This window comes from Crocodylus porosus, unplaced genomic scaffold (assembly GCF_001723895.1).
Source record: "Crocodylus porosus isolate Cpor-Errol unplaced genomic scaffold, CroPor_comp1, whole genome shotgun sequence".
Lineage (NCBI taxonomy): Eukaryota > Metazoa > Chordata > Crocodylia > Crocodylidae > Crocodylus > Crocodylus porosus.
Window position 1 is genome coordinate 167,757,538 of NW_017728906.1, and position 22,971 is coordinate 167,780,508.

Here is a 22,971-nt window from a genome sequence, read left to right on the forward strand (position 1 = left end):
CCCAATTTAAAACATTTTTAAAGAGTCTGTTGATTTTCAGGAAGCGCGAAACCTCCACATCCTGACTCTCAGGCTTGTTTGAAATTCAGCACACTAAAAACAAGACCCATCTGAAATTATAGGCCCTTCAGTATTCCTCACTTTCATAAGTGTTAACAGTTACAAAATCCTTAGGATAGAAGCTGTGTCTATTTTAAATGTCTGTAACATGTGTTGCACTACTTTATTCTTATTTCCAGAGCAACAATCGAGTTACACAGCAATGCAGTCTAGTATTCAGAGTGCAAGCTTGTGATTGAAGGAATTCTGGCTGCTTGTGCCATTGAGACCTTGTTCTCATAGACTCCCCTAATGGCCTTGACCAAGTCTCTTAACTTCACTGCCTCAGTTTATCCCATTTAAAAATCTTTCATAGGCCCGCTCTACACATGCAGGTATAGGAGCCATGGGATCTAATGTGTGATCCACACAATCACACAGCTTGTCATGTGACACGTGCATTAGATCCCATTATGCTTTATTTCCAGAAGCCTGATCCTGGGCTCTCCCTGCATTGAAAAGAAGCAGGTTCCCACAGCTGGGAGCTCCCTCGACTTAACAAAAACCCTCCACTCACTGTCTGCTGCCAGGCAGGAGGGTGATCCCTGCTGCCCCCACTGCATAGCTCCCCTGCCTGGCCCTACCTCCCGGCTCTTTAAAAAATAAAATAAAAAGTCTCATCTCGTTAGCTGCTGCAGCAGCCGTCAGGGCTTCTGGGGGCTCATGGCAGTGCCCCCATAGAGTGCAGTGGGGATTGCCCCCCTTCCTGGCAGCAGCCAGTGAATCAGGGCTCTTTTTTTTGTTTAAGAGCCAGGAGCTGGGCTGGCTGGGGGGCAGCCATTGACACAGCTGGGAGAGCAGGCCAGGATTGGGCCTGTCTGATTCAGAGATTCGGCTGATTCAGCCGAATCGATTCAGGGCAGTGATTCAAATCACTGTCCCCCAAGCCGGCCGAATTCGAAGTGAATACTAGCCGCTTTACACAGGTCTAATGCACAGCCCTACAACTAATGGGACTCTCAGTCCCAGCAACTGTAGGGTGCTGCTGTGATTTCCCATCCCTGGGAGGGTGTGAAGCATCCCACAGCTGGGAGATGACAGGAGCTGTGATTTTCCAGCTACTGTGTGGAGTCCTCCCGGTGCATTGTGCTCCCCAGGGATTGGAATATCTCAGAAGCTGTGGTCTCTGAGCTGTAGACTGCCTACATGTGCAATTAAATCTGGATAGAACCCAACTATAAAGTTATATTTTCAAGCAATAACTTTGTAGATGGTTGGACATTTTAAGGCACCACAGATATTTTGCATGTGTAGCAAGTCTAAATTTATTGTAATTAACATGGTAACTGCATAATAGATAGAAGATGTAGAGGGCACCTTACAGCCCTTACACAGGGGTTATTAGGGTTAATGATTGTGCTTTAGATTGAAAATGAAAAGTGCTATTTAAGTGGTTCATTTTATTTAATACCTCTGAATGTGTCAACATCCTTTGCCTTGTTTCCTCATCAGAAAACAATGAAAGGCCATAAGCGCTATATTTCTCATGTTGCCTGTGCATAGGGATTTTTATTTTTTTTTTCTTCAGAGTTGCATCATTTTAACATCAAAAAGCACCTGTTAAAAACAAGTGTATACTACCACAAATTTATAAGTGAACAAAAATCAGACATATGGGGCTTCTAAAAATCCTATTATATTATGAATATTTTTTTCTCACCTCTTCTCTGGCTAATAATCCCATGTGAATGAAAAGGCACCAATTTCTATTCACTTCTTTTCTGAATTTAACCAAAAATGGTACTTGTTTAAGTTCAGTAAATCCCTGTGGTGGTAAATTCTATAATTTTATGGAGAAAAGTTTAGAATGGGTAAAAAAAAAAAAAATTCCTCATGGTTTGCTTCTTCTTTCTTTTATTTAAATGCAACTCATGTTTCTGGTTGTGGTTTTTTTCTTCTCCGTGATTTAAAAAAAAAAAAGTAAATATGCAGTTCTGAACTCATCGCTCAAAGCTTGGGCACTGTAGTAACTTGCTTCATCTTAGGGCTTGATGTTGGTAACAATTATTGTTTCAGCTGCAAGTGAATCAACACATGAAGAACCTTCAAATTACTCAGAGTATTAAATGTATGACTTTGAGTTAAGCCTCTTCTCCATCATCAAGTGGATTAGTTACATGTGGTTTAGCCTCAAGAGTAAGGGGGGGAGAGAGAGACTCTACCAACATGAAAAACATGATAGGTTCAAATGAACACTCTAAATAAATGACCAACCTAGTAACACAGCAGTTCTTATCCTGACTACTAGATGGGGGATAGAGAAGAGGTCTCGCTAAAGGTAGTTCCACGATGTACAACAGAAACAACTTCACAGTCGCAACATTTAGAATTTCTCATTTTTTGTTTATATTTAATGCTGCACAAGGCTGTTGATGAAACACTTATAGCTCAGTTTCTTGCCTCAGAAGCTATTGCAGAATAATTTAGATAAATATGACTCAGAAAATAGTTGAAAAGAGAAAACTAGAAACTGTGGGACAGGTTTTCATTTGACTTGCATCTACCATTTTTTCTTACATTCCACATATCCCCAAATAAGACATGCACCGTGTTTGGGGAATGCACAGCCATGAAGGTGAGGATGGGAATGTTAAAGTTGTTACGAAATTAAGCATCTCGTGAAGTGAGCGAAGAGAAAAAGAGGTAATATGGAGAGCACAAGTGTTGAATACTTCTTAAGTCAAAGAACAGCCATACAGATTTTCTCCTGCTCATTTTTATTCGTACTGTTTTTGTATCCTCAAGCCTTTAGTGACTTGGAGCAGAACATTCAGCCTGAGCTGTGCTGAATCTGCTGGCTGATTATATGAAATTACTGTAGCTCAGGGGGAAAATCAGTCTTTCCTGAAAAGATGACATTTTCTCAGTTCTTTCTTTCCCACCCATGTAAATTGCACTTTCTTTAAAGATGAGCTCCTGCAGCAGTTTTACAAGGGCTGTATTTTGGGAGCTGTTGAGCACCCTTGATTTCCACTGAAAGCCCCAGTGCCAGAGAGCATATATGTACATCCCCAAATCCATCCCCAGCATTCACATGTTTTTCTGAACTAGAACCAAGGTCAGTGAGAGTTGATGACAAATGACAGCTTGTGGGCTTGAACCCACTGCAAACTGCTGGTAGCTTTCACCTGGCTTCAACTGATGGAATTTGTTCTGGGAGCTTGAGTCATTTTAAAGTGAAATAAATATTTAAAACTGTTGCCAGAGAGGCTCCTTGGGAGGCAGCGTGGTATGGAAAAAAAGCACAGGTTTGGCAGGGGGGAGCTTGTGAGTTCAATTTTCTGCCCATGGCTAATGCCTCCAGCTTTCGACTTCAGTTCTGCTGCCTGTAAAACTGAGTTAATATTTTCAGATCTCCCTCGTCAGAATGCTTTTTGAGTTAAATAGTTAATATTATAAAGCAACTTGAGCTTACTTGGCTGTATAAATGCTTAATATTATAAGAAGTTGAAATCTTACTGTTAAAATGATTTATTATAAAATTCTGTGCTAGTTTGTGTTACATCTTTGTTTCCTTTTAGTGATTTCAATTTTGCCGTTTAACTCTCTATAGCCATCAAACTGCTCTATGTATGCATAACACTGCCAACTGGCACAGTTAGTTCCATGTGAAATACCTGATGAGGGTCTAAAATGTTTCACTCAGAATGGTAATCAACTTGTTCATAATGTGGACTAATGTTTCTTTCAACACATGATCATTAAAATAAATTTATATTAATAAGAAAATACTCTGAATGTCTACAGTTTCTTTCATCCTAGGATGTCAAAGAACCTTACTAGTATTAATTTAGTCTTATGTCCTAAATATAAAGCAAGAATTATCAAATTTATTTAATGGGTGAGTAAGTTGCAGCACAGGGAGTTGAAGTGATTTGCCACCCCTGCCTTATCGCAGTAAAGTCAGTGACAGTTTCAGAAATGGAACCGACGCGTCCCGTCTCATGGTCCGTGACCCCAGTGACTAGATAAGTCTCTGCCCTTTATAAATGGCCCCACCTGTGAGTCATACCACATGAAGCAGAATGTACTTCTTCAGTATTCAAAGTATGCAAGTGTTCACCTCAAAGTCTCACAACTCTGCTGTTCCAATAACACATGGAATTATGACATCATACCATCTTGTATTTATTCAGTATATGCTGTACACTTGTTTTGATCATGTTGCTTTAATGTGGCTTCCTTTACTGTCATGCTGTCTGGTTTCTTTGTTGTTTGCATTTTTTTAATTTAAACTGTGGACTCCTTTGGTGTCTTGCATATCTGCATCTTCTCTAGCACTCCTTTAAAAAAGTAATCAGTAAATAATAGTTTATGCTTATTGTTATTAATGTGTAAAATGAGAATATGATTCTTCCGGAGTGAAGGTTTCTTACTGGAGCACCTGGCTTATCTGTATACATTCTATGACGTAATGAATTTGTGAGTATGACCTTAACCCAAGACTTTGAAAAGGTTCACTGGGTATCTTTATCTAAGCTGGTATGTACCAGGAGGAAAATAGAAACCAGGAGTCAGACTAGGTAAGTCAGAGTTTTGAGAGAGTCTGAGTTTCTGGAGCTACAAAAAAAAGATTGGCTGAGAAGGCTATGTGTCTTCTCTGTCATGGAGAAAAAATTAAAGAGAGGAGCTGTTATGTGCTGTTTAAACAACCTGTGCTTCTGGCCTAAAACCAAGTACACTATATAGCTGCAAGTGAGACCAGCAGAGACCTGAATGGAAAAAGAGTGAGTAGAAAAAGAAAAATAGTATCTGTTAAATAGGTATGTTTACTCCATTTCTCTCTCTCTCTTCTGTCCTTACAGTTTAGTCACCTGGCAGTTTGGGGAAGCATGCTGCTCTGGCTGGTGTTCTTTGGAGTATATTCTACCATCTGGCCCACTTTCCCCATCGCACCAGACATGCTTGGGCAGGTTAGTTTTAATGCTCGGGTATAGGAGATTGGTGGGCGTTCATCTTAACAGCAGCATTTTGCCTTCAGTACTTTAGGCAAGTTATGATATCAACTGTGCTACTACAACAATAAAATGATTCCCGGAAAAGAAAGGCCTGCAATAAGGGTACTTGAGTTGTATTTAAAAACTCTTCTGTGTTTGTAAAATTCAGTACCGATTTGACTTCAGTTATATACAGTATTTAAAACATGAGGCATATACTGTATGGAAGCTTCAAGTTGACTTGGGTGGATGCATGATAGTGCCTTTCATTCCTACTATTCCTTGAGATTTGTGTAGTAATGAAGGGTTGATAGAATGGCAGACTAATACTTAATATTTTTAAAAATATACATTCTCTGCCTGTTTGTTTTGTTATTCTATTTTCCTTAATTTGTTAAAAATGAACAAAAACTACACCTGAAAACAACTCATGGGATCACCAGGAGTTAGAAGGGAAGCAGATATATTATTGGTCCCTTTTTGCAGCATTAGTGGAGTTTTGGATTTGTTGGTTCAATGTCAGTTGAATTCCAGGTGGTAAAATTCTCCCTTTGGTGTCATTATTTCAACCCTTGGTGAACTGATTGAATCATGAGCCTGTCAAAATCACTCAAGAGCCCAGAGAGAGGATTTAAAATAGAAGGCTCTCAGGAACAATGGAGGGTTAATACATATACAGTGAAATGCCATTTAGAGCTAACAGAAAAGTAATCCGGGTCAGTAACTATTCAAAATTATTTTGCAGCAAGTTTGGAATTATAAAGATCTAAAGATTTAATTTGTAAAGTTGTTACTCTATATAGAGAGAAAAGGAAGAAACAAAATGGTAGGAGTTTTACCAAAGCACCTAAGCACGTTTAATTTTTATAAAATGTCATCCTTATGTATCAGAAAATATGACAAGCAAAGCAGCACAAGCCTAATGAATGATGTGTTATCACATAATTTCATGTAGTAAACAAGAGCAACTCTAGCATCATTCTGCTTCAGGATGGTTTGGGCCTAATAAATATTTTATTATATTGTGGTGCAATGCAGAGGATAATGGAGGTTATAGTATATTGTCATGGACAGCTTTCTAAAGCAAAGAGAAAGAGTGACAGCTGACAGCATGGGATCAGCTAGCATATGACTGACAGAGACAAAACCAAGTTTTTTTGATAGTATTTCTTAGTGATCCTCAGTGTGTTTCACAATGTACATTTACATCAGCAGCTCTTACTCACATTTCCATAAATTAAGCTGAAATTTGATTTAGAGTATCACACACAGCTATGAATCACTTTTGCAGTCCACCACAGCAGACTTGTAATGCCGCCATTAATGTGTCAGAATTTTTAATGTGCAAATGTCAGAGTATGCTAGTCCTGCATATTAGAAGGCTCAGACTATGGGGTTTAGAATGCAGTATATTTCAGGGGACTTTTTTTTTTATTGCAACAACAAAAAATTCAGCATCATAGTTGTGGTTAACATCTGTTCCAGCATAACCCACAGGTCCCAGAACAAAGAAACATGGTGTTATGTAACATTTTATTTTTGCCTCAGTACTTTCTAGAAAATGTTTTTCTATTTAAACTATGTTATTTTATACTCTTTTTGGTTTTCTGAAACAAATGATATTTTGAGGTATGTCATTAATATCTTGCTGAGAGTAAAACAATACTGGAGATTATTCGTGTAGAGAGGACAACATTTACATTGTGAGTGACTGAGTAAGACCATTAAGTGTAGTCCAATATTTGTGGAACTGTGTTCCTGGATCAGTAATCAGCTCTCAAAGATGTTAAAGGGTTGTTCATCATCTTAGCAAGAATACAGAAGAGGTTTGTGGGGAAAGGGAGTTAGATTGAATGTTCTGTGTGGGTTTCAGCATAAGATTACTTTAAATAATACCATCCTGTCATAGTGTTGTTACATATTTTTCTACTTCCAAAAATGAAAGAAGACTCCTAAGTTAGAGGGAACTTGTGTAGAACCTGCTGTAACTTGCACAGAGGCTCTTGAGAAATCAGTTGCTATCATAATACCAATCCATGGTCAAATGACCTGGGACCATGCTTGGCTCCAGACTGCAAAATGGATGGTTTTACTCATTTTCCCAGACTAGTTGAAATATTCCTTTGTTCCTGTTGTTTTGCTTTCTATGGTTGTAAGTAAGCAAGATGTATAAGAAAGTGGGAAATGAAGAACTTATGTTTTATTTCTTTTTAAATCCTTCTTCATTATTGCATTTATCAACATTATATAGAGATAAAATCAATGTTTAAACAGAATACACCTGCTGACTTTTAATTAAAATTCTAAACTAGTGCCCATATCAATGAGCATTTCCCACAATGAGTCAAAAACATGACATGCAAAACATTTTATTTCATTCATTCGCTGAATACTTGCATGGAAACTCTTGGATCATTGGGCATCTGAATAGATGTATTGTTTCTGCTGGGGTTCATTAAACCGTTTTGCTTAAGTATTTCTTTCTCTTGTCCATTATATTTGGAGTGTTCTCACAGAGGGGAAATATCGTTTAGCTTGGGGGCAAAGGGAAACAACTATTAGAATTAAAGAATTATTCTCTGCTATCAAAGAGACAATGGATTTTTTTTGTTTCCTTTCAAGCACTTCATAGTACAATAAATGAAACATAATAATAACAAGACTAAGCAGTGATAAAATCCCAGCTGAACTTAATGGAAGCTTTCCAGTAATAAAAGACATCTGAAACTGGAAATAAAGTAGAAAAATCTTTGGTAGCTTTGGGGGCTTTTAAATCTGTATGATCCTTTTCCTAAACAGAACCAGAAGTGGATGAGTACACCTCCTGAAGGCTTAACATGATCAATGCTTGGTCCTCTTTTTTCTGGAGCATCTTTGCATTATTTTAAGAAAAAATCTACCTTTTATTGTTCTCACAAGGTAGTAGCATTCAAGAAGGGAAGTGATGTACCCTCCCTGTCTCTGCTTGCTCTTTAGAGTCAGGCGCATATACCAATTCGGACTAGATTTTTTGAGTGAGTGCTTCTGGAAGCAAACCATGTTACACACATTTAATACCAAGCTGATCTTTTTGCCATTTCTATTAGGTAGAAGTTACTGGCACAAGTAGACCTGGACTGTTTCTATTTTTTATTCATTATATATTTTGGCTAGATAGTGCCATTAAGAGAAGACGGTTGCTGAGAGATACTGCCCCAGGGATAGCACTATGTGTTTCCCAGATATGCAGAAACTGCTTGCCGCCTTCTGAACTCCTTCTGGGGCTGCAGCTATTAACCCCAGCCAACCTGCCTCCTTGGCTAGTGGATCAACCATAGCTCTGTCTTCCTACCTCTTAGGGGGGACTGGGACAATTCTGCCAGTTCCTTAACTGAGTCACGTAAGTGTTAGGAGAAGAAGCTGCTTGTACTTTGCTATCAAATGAATGCCCTTTGTAAAGTCAAAGCAGACAGGCTTTGGGCCTGTATGAATGAGAATAACATATGGAGTTCCACTGGCTAGAATAAAAAGAAAATATGAGCCCTATCAAACCTTAGGTCTTAATCTGTGTACCAGCTGGGTCAAGACGACTCCCAATCCTTTCTTTTCCCATGTTATACTGTTGTTTACTTAGGTGCTTTATGGGAAGCTTATGCGTTTCTCTGAAGCATCTGGCAGCAGGTATTGTTGGAAGCAGGAAACCATTATCTTTTCTGGTTTTGTAATTTCTATATCATCTTCTCCATGTAACCCTCTTGCATTTGTCTTTGCCTCATGAATCAGTTAATCCTGTCATTAAAAGTTCTCAAAGGTGATTTGCATAATACATATGTTTCACTATCAACTTTTTATTTTTTTCCCTTTCTTTTAAAGAGTCTCATCCTGTGGTTAGTCTGTGGTGTGAGGCATTCAGTGTTTTGGAGGTTTTTTCTCACTAGATGGTATGTTGTATGCAATCATGTCTAAGACTTAGGGATTTAAGGCTTGTTTTGACTGAAACCATGCTATCGTGCACACAGATTGACGTTGCCATTTCCGCTGTCTTATAGATTTGAGGTCATTTACCGAACTTGTTGTTGGAAGGACTAGAATTGGTACTTTACCTTAGTGTATGTGTCCACTTCTAGCTTCAAACACTTGTGCTTACAGAAAAAGAGGGACAAAGAAACTAAGAAAAAGCAAGAGGAGATTCACTGACACATTGACCAAAATCATATTTGAATGCATCAGCTTTGCCATTATTAAGTGAAAACAACTCAAGGGTCAGGGCCATTTCAGTGGACCTCCTGCATGCATATATACTTTGAGAGATTATTCCAGTCTCTTGTAGCAATGTCAGTCTTATTTTTTTTTTCTTTTTCCTATTTTGTTTTTCAGAAGTCCACTTGGGCTGAATTAAATAAGGTCCTAGGTGCTAGATCCCTCACTTGGCAGGTCTTTGGCTCCTACATGACAGTTTAAGAAAGATATTAAGGCTGCTCCCCTTTCTGTTTTTTTACTTGAGACTATTAAAATCTATTTTGAAACTGCTGTGTAGTGTCCTCTTCCATGTCCCATGGTAGTGCTTTGGTAGATCTATTTCTTTGTGCCGAAAGTATGGCAAAAGAGAAAGAGTTATCTATACTTAGCAGAAGCTTCTTTACGTTTCCTGCTCAGGTTCCGGTAACCTGATGTAGCCTTCCTCAGTCCTTTCATCGGATGTCTAACTTTTGTAGAAATAATAGTTTGACTGGCCAGGACTGTGAAATTACGGAAGAAACTATTGGTTATGCATACAGTGATTTTAACTAAAATTTAGGATGATTATAATGTTGGACTCCTGCTGAATTTATATTAGTACTAAGTAGTGGGAAAAAAGGAGCCTTTGCAGAAGATGAGCCTCATATTTTTTCTCAGTGCTTCATATTCTTTAATATTTCAGTGGCCATGATAAACCAGCTTCGTATTGCTGTTCTTCTCAATCTTTACTCAGCTGTTGACAATTTAACAGCTTAGTGTACATACTTGTGTTTTCCTGACTATCTTTGCCAGTCTCTTTTTTTCAATTTATTTATTTTCTTGAGGTTTCTCTTGTTGCTCTTTTTGGTTTCTCATATTTCCACACTGTTTGGCCCTGGTTAGAAAACCGGGCCTTTTGATTGTGATTTGTTTGTGTACAATCACTTGCACATTACGTGGTGGTGTCAATGTTTCAGTCTGTGGAAACTCTGCATTCAGATGTTAGTCAAAAATTAGACTTCTGCCTGCAAAGTGAAGTTCACAGTGCTTGCTGATCTTGTTTATTTTTATTATTATGCACAGTGGGTCTCCATGGCATTTGATGTGGTTTGGGAACTTTTTTTACTGGAGATTTGGACTGTGTTTTGAGCAGACAAATTAGGGTAGAGTAATGAAGTATGCATACATTTTTAATCCTATCTGCTGAGGGAATGGTTTAGTTATTTTTATAATCTATGAATGACTTTAATAAGCAAATCTGCCTTTTTAGGTCTCTGACATTGTCATGCTCTGGTATTCACCCCTCAGAAAAGATCAATGAAATGACATTACAATAACTTTTAAAGATGCGTTCTGAATGTAAAATAATCAGAATACACATGTATTGTTTCCTAAAACCCCTAAACACCTCCCTGGCAAATGACTCTCCAATCTCTCCTGGATGTTTTTTTATCGCTGCACGATAAATTTGTTATCCATGAATGTACATCTCAAGGAGGCCTTAAAGATGTGCTGTTCATGCAGCTGTGCCAAGATTGTGTCAGCTTTTCCAAAATAAAAAAAACTCCTGTTTTCCTAGGGTTAAACTTGGGCTACAGGAATTCACCCAGGTCTCAAAGCTGGTAATAAATACCAAAAATTGGGTCAGCTTTCATCTGCCTCTGATTTTTGGTTGTGCAAATCTTGTTTGTTCCATTTGCAAAATCACTGGCTGTTTTTTCTCTTTTTTAAATTTATTTTAATGTGATTCTGTTGAAGTTTCAGTGAGTTTGAAAAAGAAAATCCATCAGGTTATATATAAAAAGTTGCTCATATTTTTCTTCCGGTACAAAATCAAGCTATGATGAAAGGAGGACTATGTAAATCAATAAAGGTTATTGGTGTACATGGAATACAACCATATCTTTTTAGTATGTTTTGTGTCTAATACCATTAAAATATTTGATGAATGCAGCTGATAGATTTGGAAATGTGAAAAATGGGAGATAATGAGCATCATTGATTGAATTCTCTGCTTTTGGCAACTTACCTTTATACCCCATTTGCAAGAATTTACCTATAGGACTAGCACATTAAATAGATGTTCAGTTAATAAAATGTAACTTGACTATAGGTAAAATTAAAGGGTCAGACTCTTTGAAAAGAGTTTAACAGGCCAGTGTACATGGAGCTTTAATCACAGTTTTAAACACTGTTCCACTATGGTCTGGACCTTGTCCACAATGTCTAGCCAAACCATGTTTAGAAATCAAGTAGCTATAACCATGGTTAAATGCCATTCCATAACTTATATTGGAATGCGTTTACATGAGTAGACAAGGCATTTACACCTTTAGATAATTGGCAGACTATCCAGATATTTTACCTTTGGAGTCAGACATAGCTCAGCCCATGAAAACAGAGAAGTCAGCCCTTTAACTCAGACCTGAATTACAGTTCTGTGGTAATGGAATGTGCTCTGAAAAATCACATTATTATTCACATTTTGGAATATGAAGTTGCTCATGATCGTTTATAGATTTCTCCCAAATCATTTAGCCTTGCGTTTAGAAGATTTTATTTGTGGGTAGCAAAGCTTATTGTATGTTTTTGGAGAGATGGTCAGAAAATATCCGAGTGAGTATTTTCTTAATTAAAAACAATTGGCTGTTTTAATTCAAAAAAGCAGCTACTGTATTGTGCTGAAGACTGTGTGCACAAATATCAGTTCTTACAAAAGCTCTCTGGATTTTCAAACATGTTGACAGGAAAGAATTTTGAAAAACCAGTTTCCATACTGGCTAGGTCATCCAGTATCCTGTCCCTGATAGCAGCCAGTACAAGGTTTATAAAAAGATCCAAGCCATTCTGTAGTAGGCCTGCTAATATTGGCATTAGTCATATTAGGTCCATAATTTCTTTGCTGGGCTATTGGGAGATTTGTTGAAATAGCAGTGTTGTGAGATGCGATGATATCTTTTATTCGACTAATCTGTTGGTTGAGATTGGAGATGAGCTTTCAGGCTTTGACCACCCTTCATCAAGTGTGGGAAAGAAGCAGTTCATTTCCAAGTTGAGTACAAGTTAGAACAATTGCTTTAGTTCAGCCTAGTTATGTTCATGAATTTGACCATTTGAAAGGGAAGTTTTGTTAGGCAAATCATATGCAAAGTAACTGCAACCCTTTATGTACAACCCATAGCAGGAACACTGGAAAATTCTCCCAGCTGAGGATGGGACAGAACAATAGGACAATGTAGGACAACCTGGGGCTGGCAGTCAGCCTTCAGGTAGCTGTTTCAAGTTGCATTTGAGCTTCCTTGATTTCTTCCATCAAGGCAGCTGTGCATCATGGGTGGAACAGATGAGTCAGATAGTAGATACTTTTCTCTTGTTTAAGTGCTGTTTTCTTATTATTTATGTGCTTTGCTTGCAAAAGGAGAAACGAAAGGAGTGTCATTTTTTTGTTGGGGTTTTCATATTTGTGTTGGGCTTTTCTTTGCGCTTCATTTCCACCCCCCCTCAGAGTTCTTGTTTTCCCCAGGCTTAATCACTCCTTGCCATGTTATTTAGCCTGGATTTTTCCAAACAGGCAGGTCTAGTCATTTTAGATGGAAAAATATTTCCAGATTAATTTAAAACATGCCTTTATTCCCTTGCAGCCCTACAGTATTTATCATGATTTGTTTTACTTTTTAAAAATCTGCACTTTTAAGGGCAAAATTTGAAACCAAGCTCCAAGGAGTCTCCCTTATAATATGCATACATTACTAGGTGCACATGGACTCCAGAAGCAGAGAGATTGGCAGCAAAGCAAGCCCTTCTAAGCACCCCTCATATTGTTGCAGGTCAATTGCCCAGTATATTCCCGCACTGCCTTCCAGTTAACCTGTACTGGCAGTGGTAATAATGCTTCCCTCATTTCTATTGTTGACAAGGATAGCCATGTTTGAAACTATTGTGATCTTGATATGTCAAGCAATGAGCCACCCAAGCTCTGGGGATGTGGAGCTGGCCCAGGTTTATCAGTATAGCTAGGAACAGAAATTGCACATAAACCAGTTCAAGTGATTGGAAACTGGTTCAATCTGTAACACCACAGAAGTTCAGTTCACACAAATCACTTTCAGAATGACTGAAAGTGGTTGAAGACGAACCTGGATGGATGTAGCATCAGACTTAACTGATTTAGATTAAATAGGTTTATTGAACTTCTGTCCCAGATCCCCTCCAGATTCAAGCTATCTGCTCTAGCAGAGCAGGGAGGCAGACTTTAGCAACCCCCCAGCTTCTGGTCTGGGATGCCGCAGGCATGTGGCTGCATTTCTGGAGCCAAAAGCGAGTGTCTGTTCCATTTGCTTATTGGTTCAATCTATGCAGCTTAAACTAACCTGCAAAGGTTGAAGCAATTCAGCCTCAGGCTTTTTGGCTGTCTGTACTTAGCCAACATGTATAGTTGTCTGTTTCAGGTTAAGATCTGACCCTTTACCCTCTATCCACCACACTATGGGACCTTCTGGGGTAAGTTCCTCAGACTTCTCAGGTAGAGCTTTGTCCCCTTTTAAAAATACTTATGCATTAGTCCAGAGAGAGAAAGATGCTACAGCCACTGATTAGTTAGCTCAGCTGGGAGGAGAGACAACCATGTGCCAGTCACTGCTCCAATGAATATTTAAATGGATAGTAATAACAGAAGAGATTGAAGGTGACCCACTCGAGTGCTCTATAGCAGGGGTGTCCAGCTTCTGAGCCCTTGGGGGCCACAGTAAGTGAGCCACAGGCCACTGAGCTGTTCACTGTACGGACACCCCCCTCCACAAACCTGCTGCTCTGTGTGCCTGTATGGGTACTCTCCCCACCCACACTGCTGCGCTGTGGGGGCACACAATTTCTCCTCCCATCTTCTGTAATACATGCCCTTGCAGGCACCCACCATTGCTGTGCCACACAGGCATGATCTCCACTCAGTCCTCCTGACACGTGGCCCAGACTCGTTCTCTGCTCCCCGTGCTGTTCCACGCTGCCTTGCCCTCTAGGGCAAGAGTGAGAAGTGGCAGCCAGAGGAGGGAGGAGGAACCTAGAAACTGTATCTAGTTGTTGTTGCAGCTGGTGCAATGCTGGGAGTGGTGACTGAGGGAGAGTCTGAGGAGGTTGCATTTTAACCCCTGGTGGGCCATATGCATCTTGTGGGCCACCACTTGGACAGCTCTGCTCTACAGCATGGTGTTTAGGGCTCTTCTCGTGAAAAACAAAGATGTGAATGGAAGTACATTGAGAGAGAAAGGATGTGAACACAGGTTTCCTATATTCTCGGTCAGTGCTGTCATCACTGGATAAAAGGGTAGCACAGTACCAGCATCACCACCATTTTGTGTGCTCTTTAGGTAAAAGCGGTGAATTTGACTCAGTTTTGCAAATAGGTTTTGGATCAAACTGAAACTACATTTTCTTTGGCAAATATATTCACTGAAAAAAAACAGTTGTGCAGCCAAATAGGAGATACTTGTTCCAGTCACAGAATAATTTAAGCACTGAGTGTAAAACATGAGTCTAAAAATTACAATGATACCAGATAGCTCTCAGCCTTTTAATCAGAAAGTATCCAGTGGTGGTAGAATACTATGTAGGCAGTAGTGGGTCAAGGTATAAAATCTCTAACACTTTCAAGGAAACTGTTGATTTTCTTTTTAGCTCAAAGAAATCTGGAGGGAGGAAAACAAAGGGTCAATTTTGCTAGAAGGCTCCAAGAAAAGATGACAAAAAATTAAAATTGAGAGATGCCTGATAAAGTTTAATGAGTTGGGATGGGAAGGTGCTTTCAGAACCCAAAAACATTATAAGCTTCCCCATCTCAACTGGCAAAAAACTATAAGTTAAACAGTTCAGACTGAAAATGCTCAGTAGTAGTATGTTCAGAAGGACTAGGCAAGTTGCATGAGGAGGGGAGAGGGGAAGTAAGATTTAAAAATCTGTTCCCAGGGTCCTAAATTTCACTTAAATAGGAAAAAATTAGTAAGTGCTACTACTAATGTACCAAAAGGGGATTTGGATTTGGGCCAGTTGTTTAGAATCAGTTGTTTTAAAAAAGAGTATGTCACTAGTAAATAGAGTCCAGACCCAAAGCAGAAATCTGGGTAGCAGGAAAGGAGATGCAGAGAAATCCTGAACTCCCCCAAAGGAACCTTAAGAAGAAACTCAATCAGGGGAGCGGGGGAGGGCACAAAAAGGTCTTGTGTGTAGGTTTGTGCTGTTTTTCCATAGAACTGTATAACTTGTGCTGTTTATGAGTTGTGTTTGTGGTTTAGAAGCATCTTAGCAAAGCCTGTGCGGTTTTGCTTTTTTGCTTCCGTACAATCTTTGAAAGGCTGAACAGTAGAGAAGAGTGCCCATTTAGTTAGGAGAAGCTCTGGGATTGAATGCTTAATCTACTGAGGAGACTCGTAAGGGCAAACTGGTCTTGGGGCCCACAAAGATGTAGCATTCAGAAGGTAAGGAAGTAAAATTCAAAGGGTCTGTGCAGCTGTAACCAGTCTGCCTTGTTTACATACACAGTGGTGCAGGTTTTAATTCCAGGATCACATACTTCACCCCCTGCCCCCGCCTCTACCGACAAAGCTGCCTTTCCTCATTCACTGTGAAGGAAGAACCTACCCTTAAGGATTGGGTCGTGAAGGAAGCTGTTTTCTGTTCCTCCACCCTCCTCCTGCCCAATTCCCAGTTTTGGTCTCCTTGCTTAAATACCCTCCATCCCCAAACTCCCAGTCTCTATCCAGTCAGTTTTAGTCTCCTTTTCCCCCAAACTCTGTTTCTTTCCCCCTCCATCCCAGTAGATCCTTGGCTCACTGCTTCCATGTAGTTCTTGTTTTTTCTGCCTTTAATTCATTGTCTGTCCTCTGCACTTCCAGGGCGTCAGCAGCTTGGCATGCAACTGTGAGTAGGCACAAAGGTTATGCTTGATCTGTTGGAAGAAGTGAAGCCAACTTCTTTGCTTGCTTATAACCACAGCCTACCTTTAGAACAAAGGTGGCTATAACTTTTGAGGGGACATCTCCTGAGAAATGCACTGTCCATTTTGCCAAAGTGGCAAAATATGTTTTACTTGTGAGTGAGCATCAGGTTTTAAAATATACAGAATCACTTCAAAAATAACATCCCATTAAATGAGTAACAAAAATCAGTGGTGGATATATTGTGGTGATGTTATTTTACATATATTTTATCTTCTGTGTGGTGGTATAGCATACTTTGTTGTGTGAAAGAAATGTCTTTGTTCTTGTGGGTTTTGAATTTGTTTTGTAATAATGTATGATGTTAATGAAAAATGAAGAATAACCATATGGAATATTGTTTATGCAACACTAGTTACAGTCTTATATGATTTAGCCAAATTCCAGCCAAGATTTTTTTTAATACTGTAATGACTTAAAAATTAGATGAAAAGATGGTGTATTTATTTAAGATAAACCCTATTTTACTATGCTATTGATTTTTATTAGTGTGGTGTATAAAACACCACACTAATAAAAATATGGGCATATGAAGTATAACGATACATGTTTTGTAGGATAAACAAGATTGGAGACTGACTCTATCAAGTCACTTTTGTCTGCTTGTGAAAAGTGCTGTTGTGTTGGGGGCCTGGGCAAAATCTCATTGAGGATGGTAGGTGTAAGAGGCACCTTTCATTCAGGGTAAATGTGAAAAAAAAACAATTGAACTCCTTGATGGACAAGATAAGAGCTTTCCCAGAAACATGAATTGCATGCAAAGCCAAAGAAAAAATTAAGCCATGTTGGCAAGGGATACTAATGGGTCTGCTAAGAAAACACAGTGAAAGGGGGTTAATTTGATTGCAGCTGTGTGCACTTATGTATGTATGAGGGGAAAAATGCTACAGAAGGACAAAGAGCAGCAGAGAGGAACTTGTAGCATGACTCGAAGGCTAGGGACAAACATTACACAAAAACCGGTGTAAGTGATCAGAAACTGGTTTAAACTTGTAACAGAACATATGTTCCGGGCACATAAACTGGTTTGAAAATGGCTGAAGCCAATTTGAGATAAACCTGATTGAGTGTAGTATCAGACTTAACTGATTTGGATCAAAGTGGTTTATGCAATGTCTGTCCCAGACCCCTTCCTGGTTTAAGTTAAACCAGACTCCCTCAGCATCCTGGCATGCTCTCTGGGCTGGGTGGGGCTCTCTGCTCCACAGCAGAGCTGGTCCCTCCCCTCTGCTTCCTGACTGGAGCTCTGGCAGAGACTGCAGGCATCTGCCTAGCTTCCTCCTGTTCCCCTCCTCCCCTCACCACTCCCTGCTAAGCAAGGATTCCCCCCTCCCCTCTGCCTTACACAGATACCTCTCAGCATTAGCTAGCATACCACATCCTGGCTACGGTCCATGCTGGGGAGATGGGACAAAGGACAGTGGCTTAGGGCTTTTGGTGCTAATCAGCAGGTCAGCTGGTAATGTCCCTCCATTCCTTCCTTAGAACAAGTTGTTTAAGAAGAGCGTAAACTAATGAGAGATCCTTTTGTTTTGCTGATGGGGTAATAAATGCTGTGTAAACCCTTGCTGGGTCAGCTGGGGGGGACCCCTCCTTAATCAGTGTCCTGCCAGCCTGGCCATGCTCCCCAGCACTCAGGAAGGGAAGGAAGGGAAGGGGTGTTCTAGTGTCCCCCGGCCTCTAACCTGAGCCACTACAAGCATGTGCCTGCATTTTTTCAGTCCAGAGGGGATGTCTGTGTGGTTATGAGTTGATTCAGACAAGTCAGGTTAGACTAAGCTGCAAAGATTTAATCAATTCAGGCTCAGGCTTTTTGAATGTCTGTCCCTAGCCTAAGAAAGAGAGAGTGGAAGGGAGAACATGTGCTTCTGGTTGAAGTGCTAATAGGAATCAGGTTTGGAATAATAAGCTTAGAAACTAGTATGCTCTGGGAAATAGGACTTTGTACATTCTTTGTAAGCAAGATAGCATCCAAGTAAGACCTGGCTCCATTATCAGTAGAGACCTACTGAAATCATGGTGGAAGTGCATGGTGTGGCGGCTTCTTTAATCTTGCAGTTTCGTACATGTGCTCCCTGCTGCTGATTGGCAGGAGGGCCCCAGCAGCCCCACTGCTTGCTTCTGACTGGGTACGAGGCAAAAAGCGTGCCATATTTAAAATGGTTGTTTTTACCTCCCCACTGATCAGGATGGAGCAGCAAATGGAAGGGCCCCTCTGCCTATCAGCACTGGGGGTAGAGGGTGCAGGGGAAACTTCAAGATTAAAGGAGCTGCTGTGCATCGCACTTCCGCTGCAGTTTTGGTAGGTCCCTAATATATGATTCAATAATAAAATGCATACATTTACCTTAGTTAATAGTCCATATCAGGGGTTGGCAACATTTAGAAGCAGTGGGGCAAATTACCACAGCTTGCTCCAAAGGTGGGCCACCACTTGCAACCCAGATACTGCCAGACTTATGACCTGGCCACTGATCTTTCCCCTGCCACTGAATTCCCAGTGATGTACCAATTTCAAGGGCTTGATGAAATTGCTTGAAAGGCCAGATCCAACCTGCAGGCCATAAGCTGCCTACCCCAGCCCATGTGATTCACGATGACTGAGAACATTTGGCATTCTCTTCGCAGGAGACTGAGTTGCATGGGTCAAACAATCTTTTTCTTTTTGGATCTTGAAATATTAAGAATGTCATTTGTATACACGATGAGCCTGTGGAAGGACAAGTTAGCACTTTGCTCTCTACATGTACCATTTCTTTTTCTCCTTCTCTCCATTTGTAGAATAATACAGGTTTTGTTCCAAGGATTGCAAGCAAAGGTAAACAATGTGATAATACACATGAGATGTGTTTATTTAATTATGCAGGCTTCTAAAACTTTCTTGCATTTTGCCTTTGACCTTGTGTCCGGAAAACACCTCATAGTTCTGTTTGGTGGCATAAGAACTGACTTATAAATAACTAGATCCATACCGAATCTTCCTAAGTTTTGTAAAGAGTCTCTTGGATCTGGGGTTTCAGACACTTGTTTAGAGAATAGAAATGGGCTGAGCTGTCAACATGGGAGAGGGCTTATCAAATGCACTGGTCTGTGCTAGATGCTATCGTTTACGTGGCATGTGTTGAGGATGCCTTCAAGGTGATAGGTGTTGAGAACTTAGTCTGGTGGAAGTTAAAATTGTTAAGCTAAGAGACACTGATCAGAGCAGGTAAATTTGAGTTAGCCCTGTGAGCACTCAATATGGGAGTCCTAGACCTGTCATAAAATATGCTGTGCACATAGCTGGGCTTATTTTATGTGACTTAAGTGATATACTTGGAGTTGCAACGTGTTACCTCAGAGTCACTTTTGTATACTTCTTTAAGACTATATGAGAAGTTGTAAGAGGGAAAGAAGTGTCAAGCAGGGCAAAGAGAAACAAGAGCTGCAGAGGACATTGCCTGAGTTAAATTATGCTCATTAATTCAATTTGAGGCAGGAATGTGTGTAAATAAACCCTGGCAGCTGCAGCAGCTCTCATTTCTGCAGGGCTTTGGCAGGAATGCAGGGGCCAATGGACATGAAATCCTGGCTCGCTTTGAGAAATTGCAGGCAGACAGCTATGCAGCCAGAAGAAGGAACACTCTGAGAGACATTTACTGAAAAGATGCAATTGTTTTAAGCAGACTTGGAAACAATGCAAAGTGCTATGCTGATGGCAAAATTAGCACAGACTACTGAGTTTACCTGCTTCCCTTCTGTTACAGGTTTTAAGTTTTAAATGGCAAAAAGGGGATGTGTTAGAAGAACTGTAACTCTGTAAGAAAGCATTTCAGAATTACTGATTTAGTGCCATTATAGCTTAATGTCAGTCTGCGTGTGTATTAGTAACCTTTGTAAGTTTGCAGGGTTATAAAATCTATATAGCACAGAATATATAAACAAGAGAATAGCATCTCCAGCCTGAAGAGTTCGTAGTGTGTGATTAACATTGGTTCTGCCCAGATGGACCTCCGTACCACACAGAAGGGAGTCCAGCTACTCGGATCTAATTTCAGGATGAGGGCTTAACTAGGCCACACAAAGATGAGGAAAGAGAGATTGCTCTGCAACAAAAGCAGTTGAAATGTAGCAGGGTGTAGCATCTAATAATATGCCAGTTAACTTTATTGCCACCAGAATTGTGATTAACAAACTTCCTGTCACATTAAGTGTGTGAGCAGTTCACTTGACTTCAATAGTAAAACCTACTGGCCTAATGTGAAAGTGTGCATTTTCAGGATGAAGGCTGAAATGAGAATGTGGCATGAGTATGAAGTCAGAACCATAGTGAAAAGGAAAATAACATGTTGATATCCATAGTTACTACTTGGGCATTCGTTGTATATGGGCCTTCAGGGTCTCTTTATATTTTTATACATATATAAAAGCATATTCTGTGTACCTACACATGCCACAACACATGTATATGTTGTGTATATAACCCATTTGATTTATTTAAAAAAGAACGTGCTGTTATATATCAGTAATGTAATGTAAATATATTAGCTTCTAATAAGAGTGTTAAAGTGATATTGTAGCTGTGATGGTCCAGAAATTGTGAGAGGCAAGGATTTTTTAGGTGAGGTATCTTTTATTGAACTAAGTATGTCGTTGGGTTTAAGTTAGGCAAGCTTTTCAATGCAAGATGTGAGGGAAAATGTCTTATATTTGAAAGTTTGTCAGACTTTATCCTAACTACACAGTCAGTCTAATATCACCCTAAGAAATCCTTACCTCTTGGCTTCTAATGTAATATAAGCAATTTGAAAATCAAAGTAAGCTTCCTATGTGGCAGTTGGAAAGTTGTCTATAGGATAAAGTTTTCCATCGCTCTTTTTTTGGGGGGGGGGGGGGGGTGGAGAGGAGGAGGGGACAGCATAGCCTATGCACAGCAGATGTTTGTAAAGTCCTGGGCTAGGGACAGACGTTACACACAAACTGGTTTAACAGACATTCAGTGCACATAAACCAGTTTCAAAATGGCCAAAACTGGTTTAAGATAAACCCGGTTGAATGTAGTATCAGACATAACTGCCCTGCCCTGCCAGCTTAGCACTGGACTACAAATCCCAGAGGCACCTACAAGCAGGAACCGGAAGTAATAAGCAATCCTGCAGAGTCTTCCTGCTGTGATTGTGGACTGCAAATCCCAGAGACCTCAGGGGCAGCAGGAAAAGGAAATGAACACACAGCCCATGCTGGCTATGTGCCAGAGAGCAGAGATGTAGCCCTCCCTGGCTTCTGGCTTGAGCCGGTGTTGGTATGTGACTGCATTTCCTGAATCCCAAGTGAATGAATGTCCGTTCATTAGCTTATTGGTTCAGTCTTTGCATCTTAAACTAACCTGCCAAGACTGAATCAATTCAGCCTCAGGCTTTTTGACTGTTTGTACTTAGCCCTGAGCAGTTCAGTAAATTCTATAGGGCAACAGGGTGATTTCGCTCCAAATATATCATTATGATGCCTTGCAACTGACTAGCAAACATTATGGTAAATCAAGTCTGTTTGTTGGCCACATTAATGTTCCCCATCTTGCTATGAGAGAAAAGGTTTGAGTTTATGAACAGCTTTTGCACAATTGAAGTTGGAACACTAATGGGCATGTGAAAATACAGGCTACTAAAACTGCAAACTGAGGAAATTGCCCAAACAGACAGACAGGTGTAGTCTTAGACAGGCACAACATTTCCATTAACTGTGTTGAAAAATGGTAGGAAAGTGTCAAAAGACAGTACACAACAGAGAATTTACTAGTCCTTGAGGTACTGTAATGACAAGCTTGGCATATGTGTTTCTTTTTTCTAGGATGGAAAGATCTGGGATCTGGCTGAGTGGGTCAAAACTCAGGGCAAGCTGCCTACAGTTCTAGTATTTCATTTCTTGCTCTCCTTTTCTTAAGCTATTGTTTATATCCTGTTTCTTTTCTCCTTTCAGAACAGCTCCCCCTCAACACTGCTAGCTTGTAACAGCACCTAATGGGAGATTTAGCAAAAGAACAACTGCAAGGTTTGCACACACCTGCTGTCTTTCAATAGCTGCCTCTGGGTGTCGCCTCTGGCTGGCTTTACCAGTCAAGGAAAACTTGAATTTTAATCAATCTTTACCCTGCTCTTCACTGAGTGAATGTTCTTTCCTCTAAGCAGCCGTACAGCAGTGAGACTCAACACATTTATACAAGTCCCTTGGAATTCCATGGTTGCTATTCGCTTTGGCTGGAGAAAGATTAGTTACAATTTTCATTCTGCCTTATATGAATTTCCATCTTGTATGCAGCATAGAAAAGAGATTGCCCAGTTTTAGACTCTATATCTAATAACTCCTTCCTCTTTTATACAGATTCACCTCCTCTGTTGCTAAACACAAGCACCTCTTGAGAAATCACTTCCCCTGTTGCTAGCCATTGCATGCACACATACCTCTTGTGAATTCATCACCCCCATTGCTACATCTCTTCCCTCTCCTTTAGATTCACCTTTTCCTCCTTGCATAAACATGTTTTGGGATTGGGATTTTTTACATACTCTCCATTACTGGCTGATGAGAGACAGGTTGAGGTGCAGGTTTTGCAGCTTGAGTCTAACTCCTTTTCTCTGTAATTGGCTCCTTCCAGGGCCCTTGAATACTGCTTTCCTGCCTATTCTCTGAGCAATCCACAGCTGTTAATTTAATAACCTAGACCCTTCCAGATGAAGGTCCCATAGAGAGAGAACTCCTTCATGGCCTCAGACTGT

The 22,971-nt window shown here is 40.1% G+C and overlaps 1 protein-coding gene across 1 annotated transcript in view; it reads left to right on the top strand.

The window, feature by feature from the left end:
• The window catches only part of ATP8A2 (ATPase phospholipid transporting 8A2), a 541,321-nt gene that overhangs the window by 404,697 nt on the left and 113,653 nt on the right, over window positions 1-22,971 (top strand). The window contains exon 33 of the mRNA XM_019530163.1: window positions 4,905-5,012. Coding sequence (XP_019385708.1) covers window positions 4,905-5,012 — 108 coding nt within the window. The remainder of the gene's footprint in view (window positions 1-4,904; window positions 5,013-22,971) is intronic.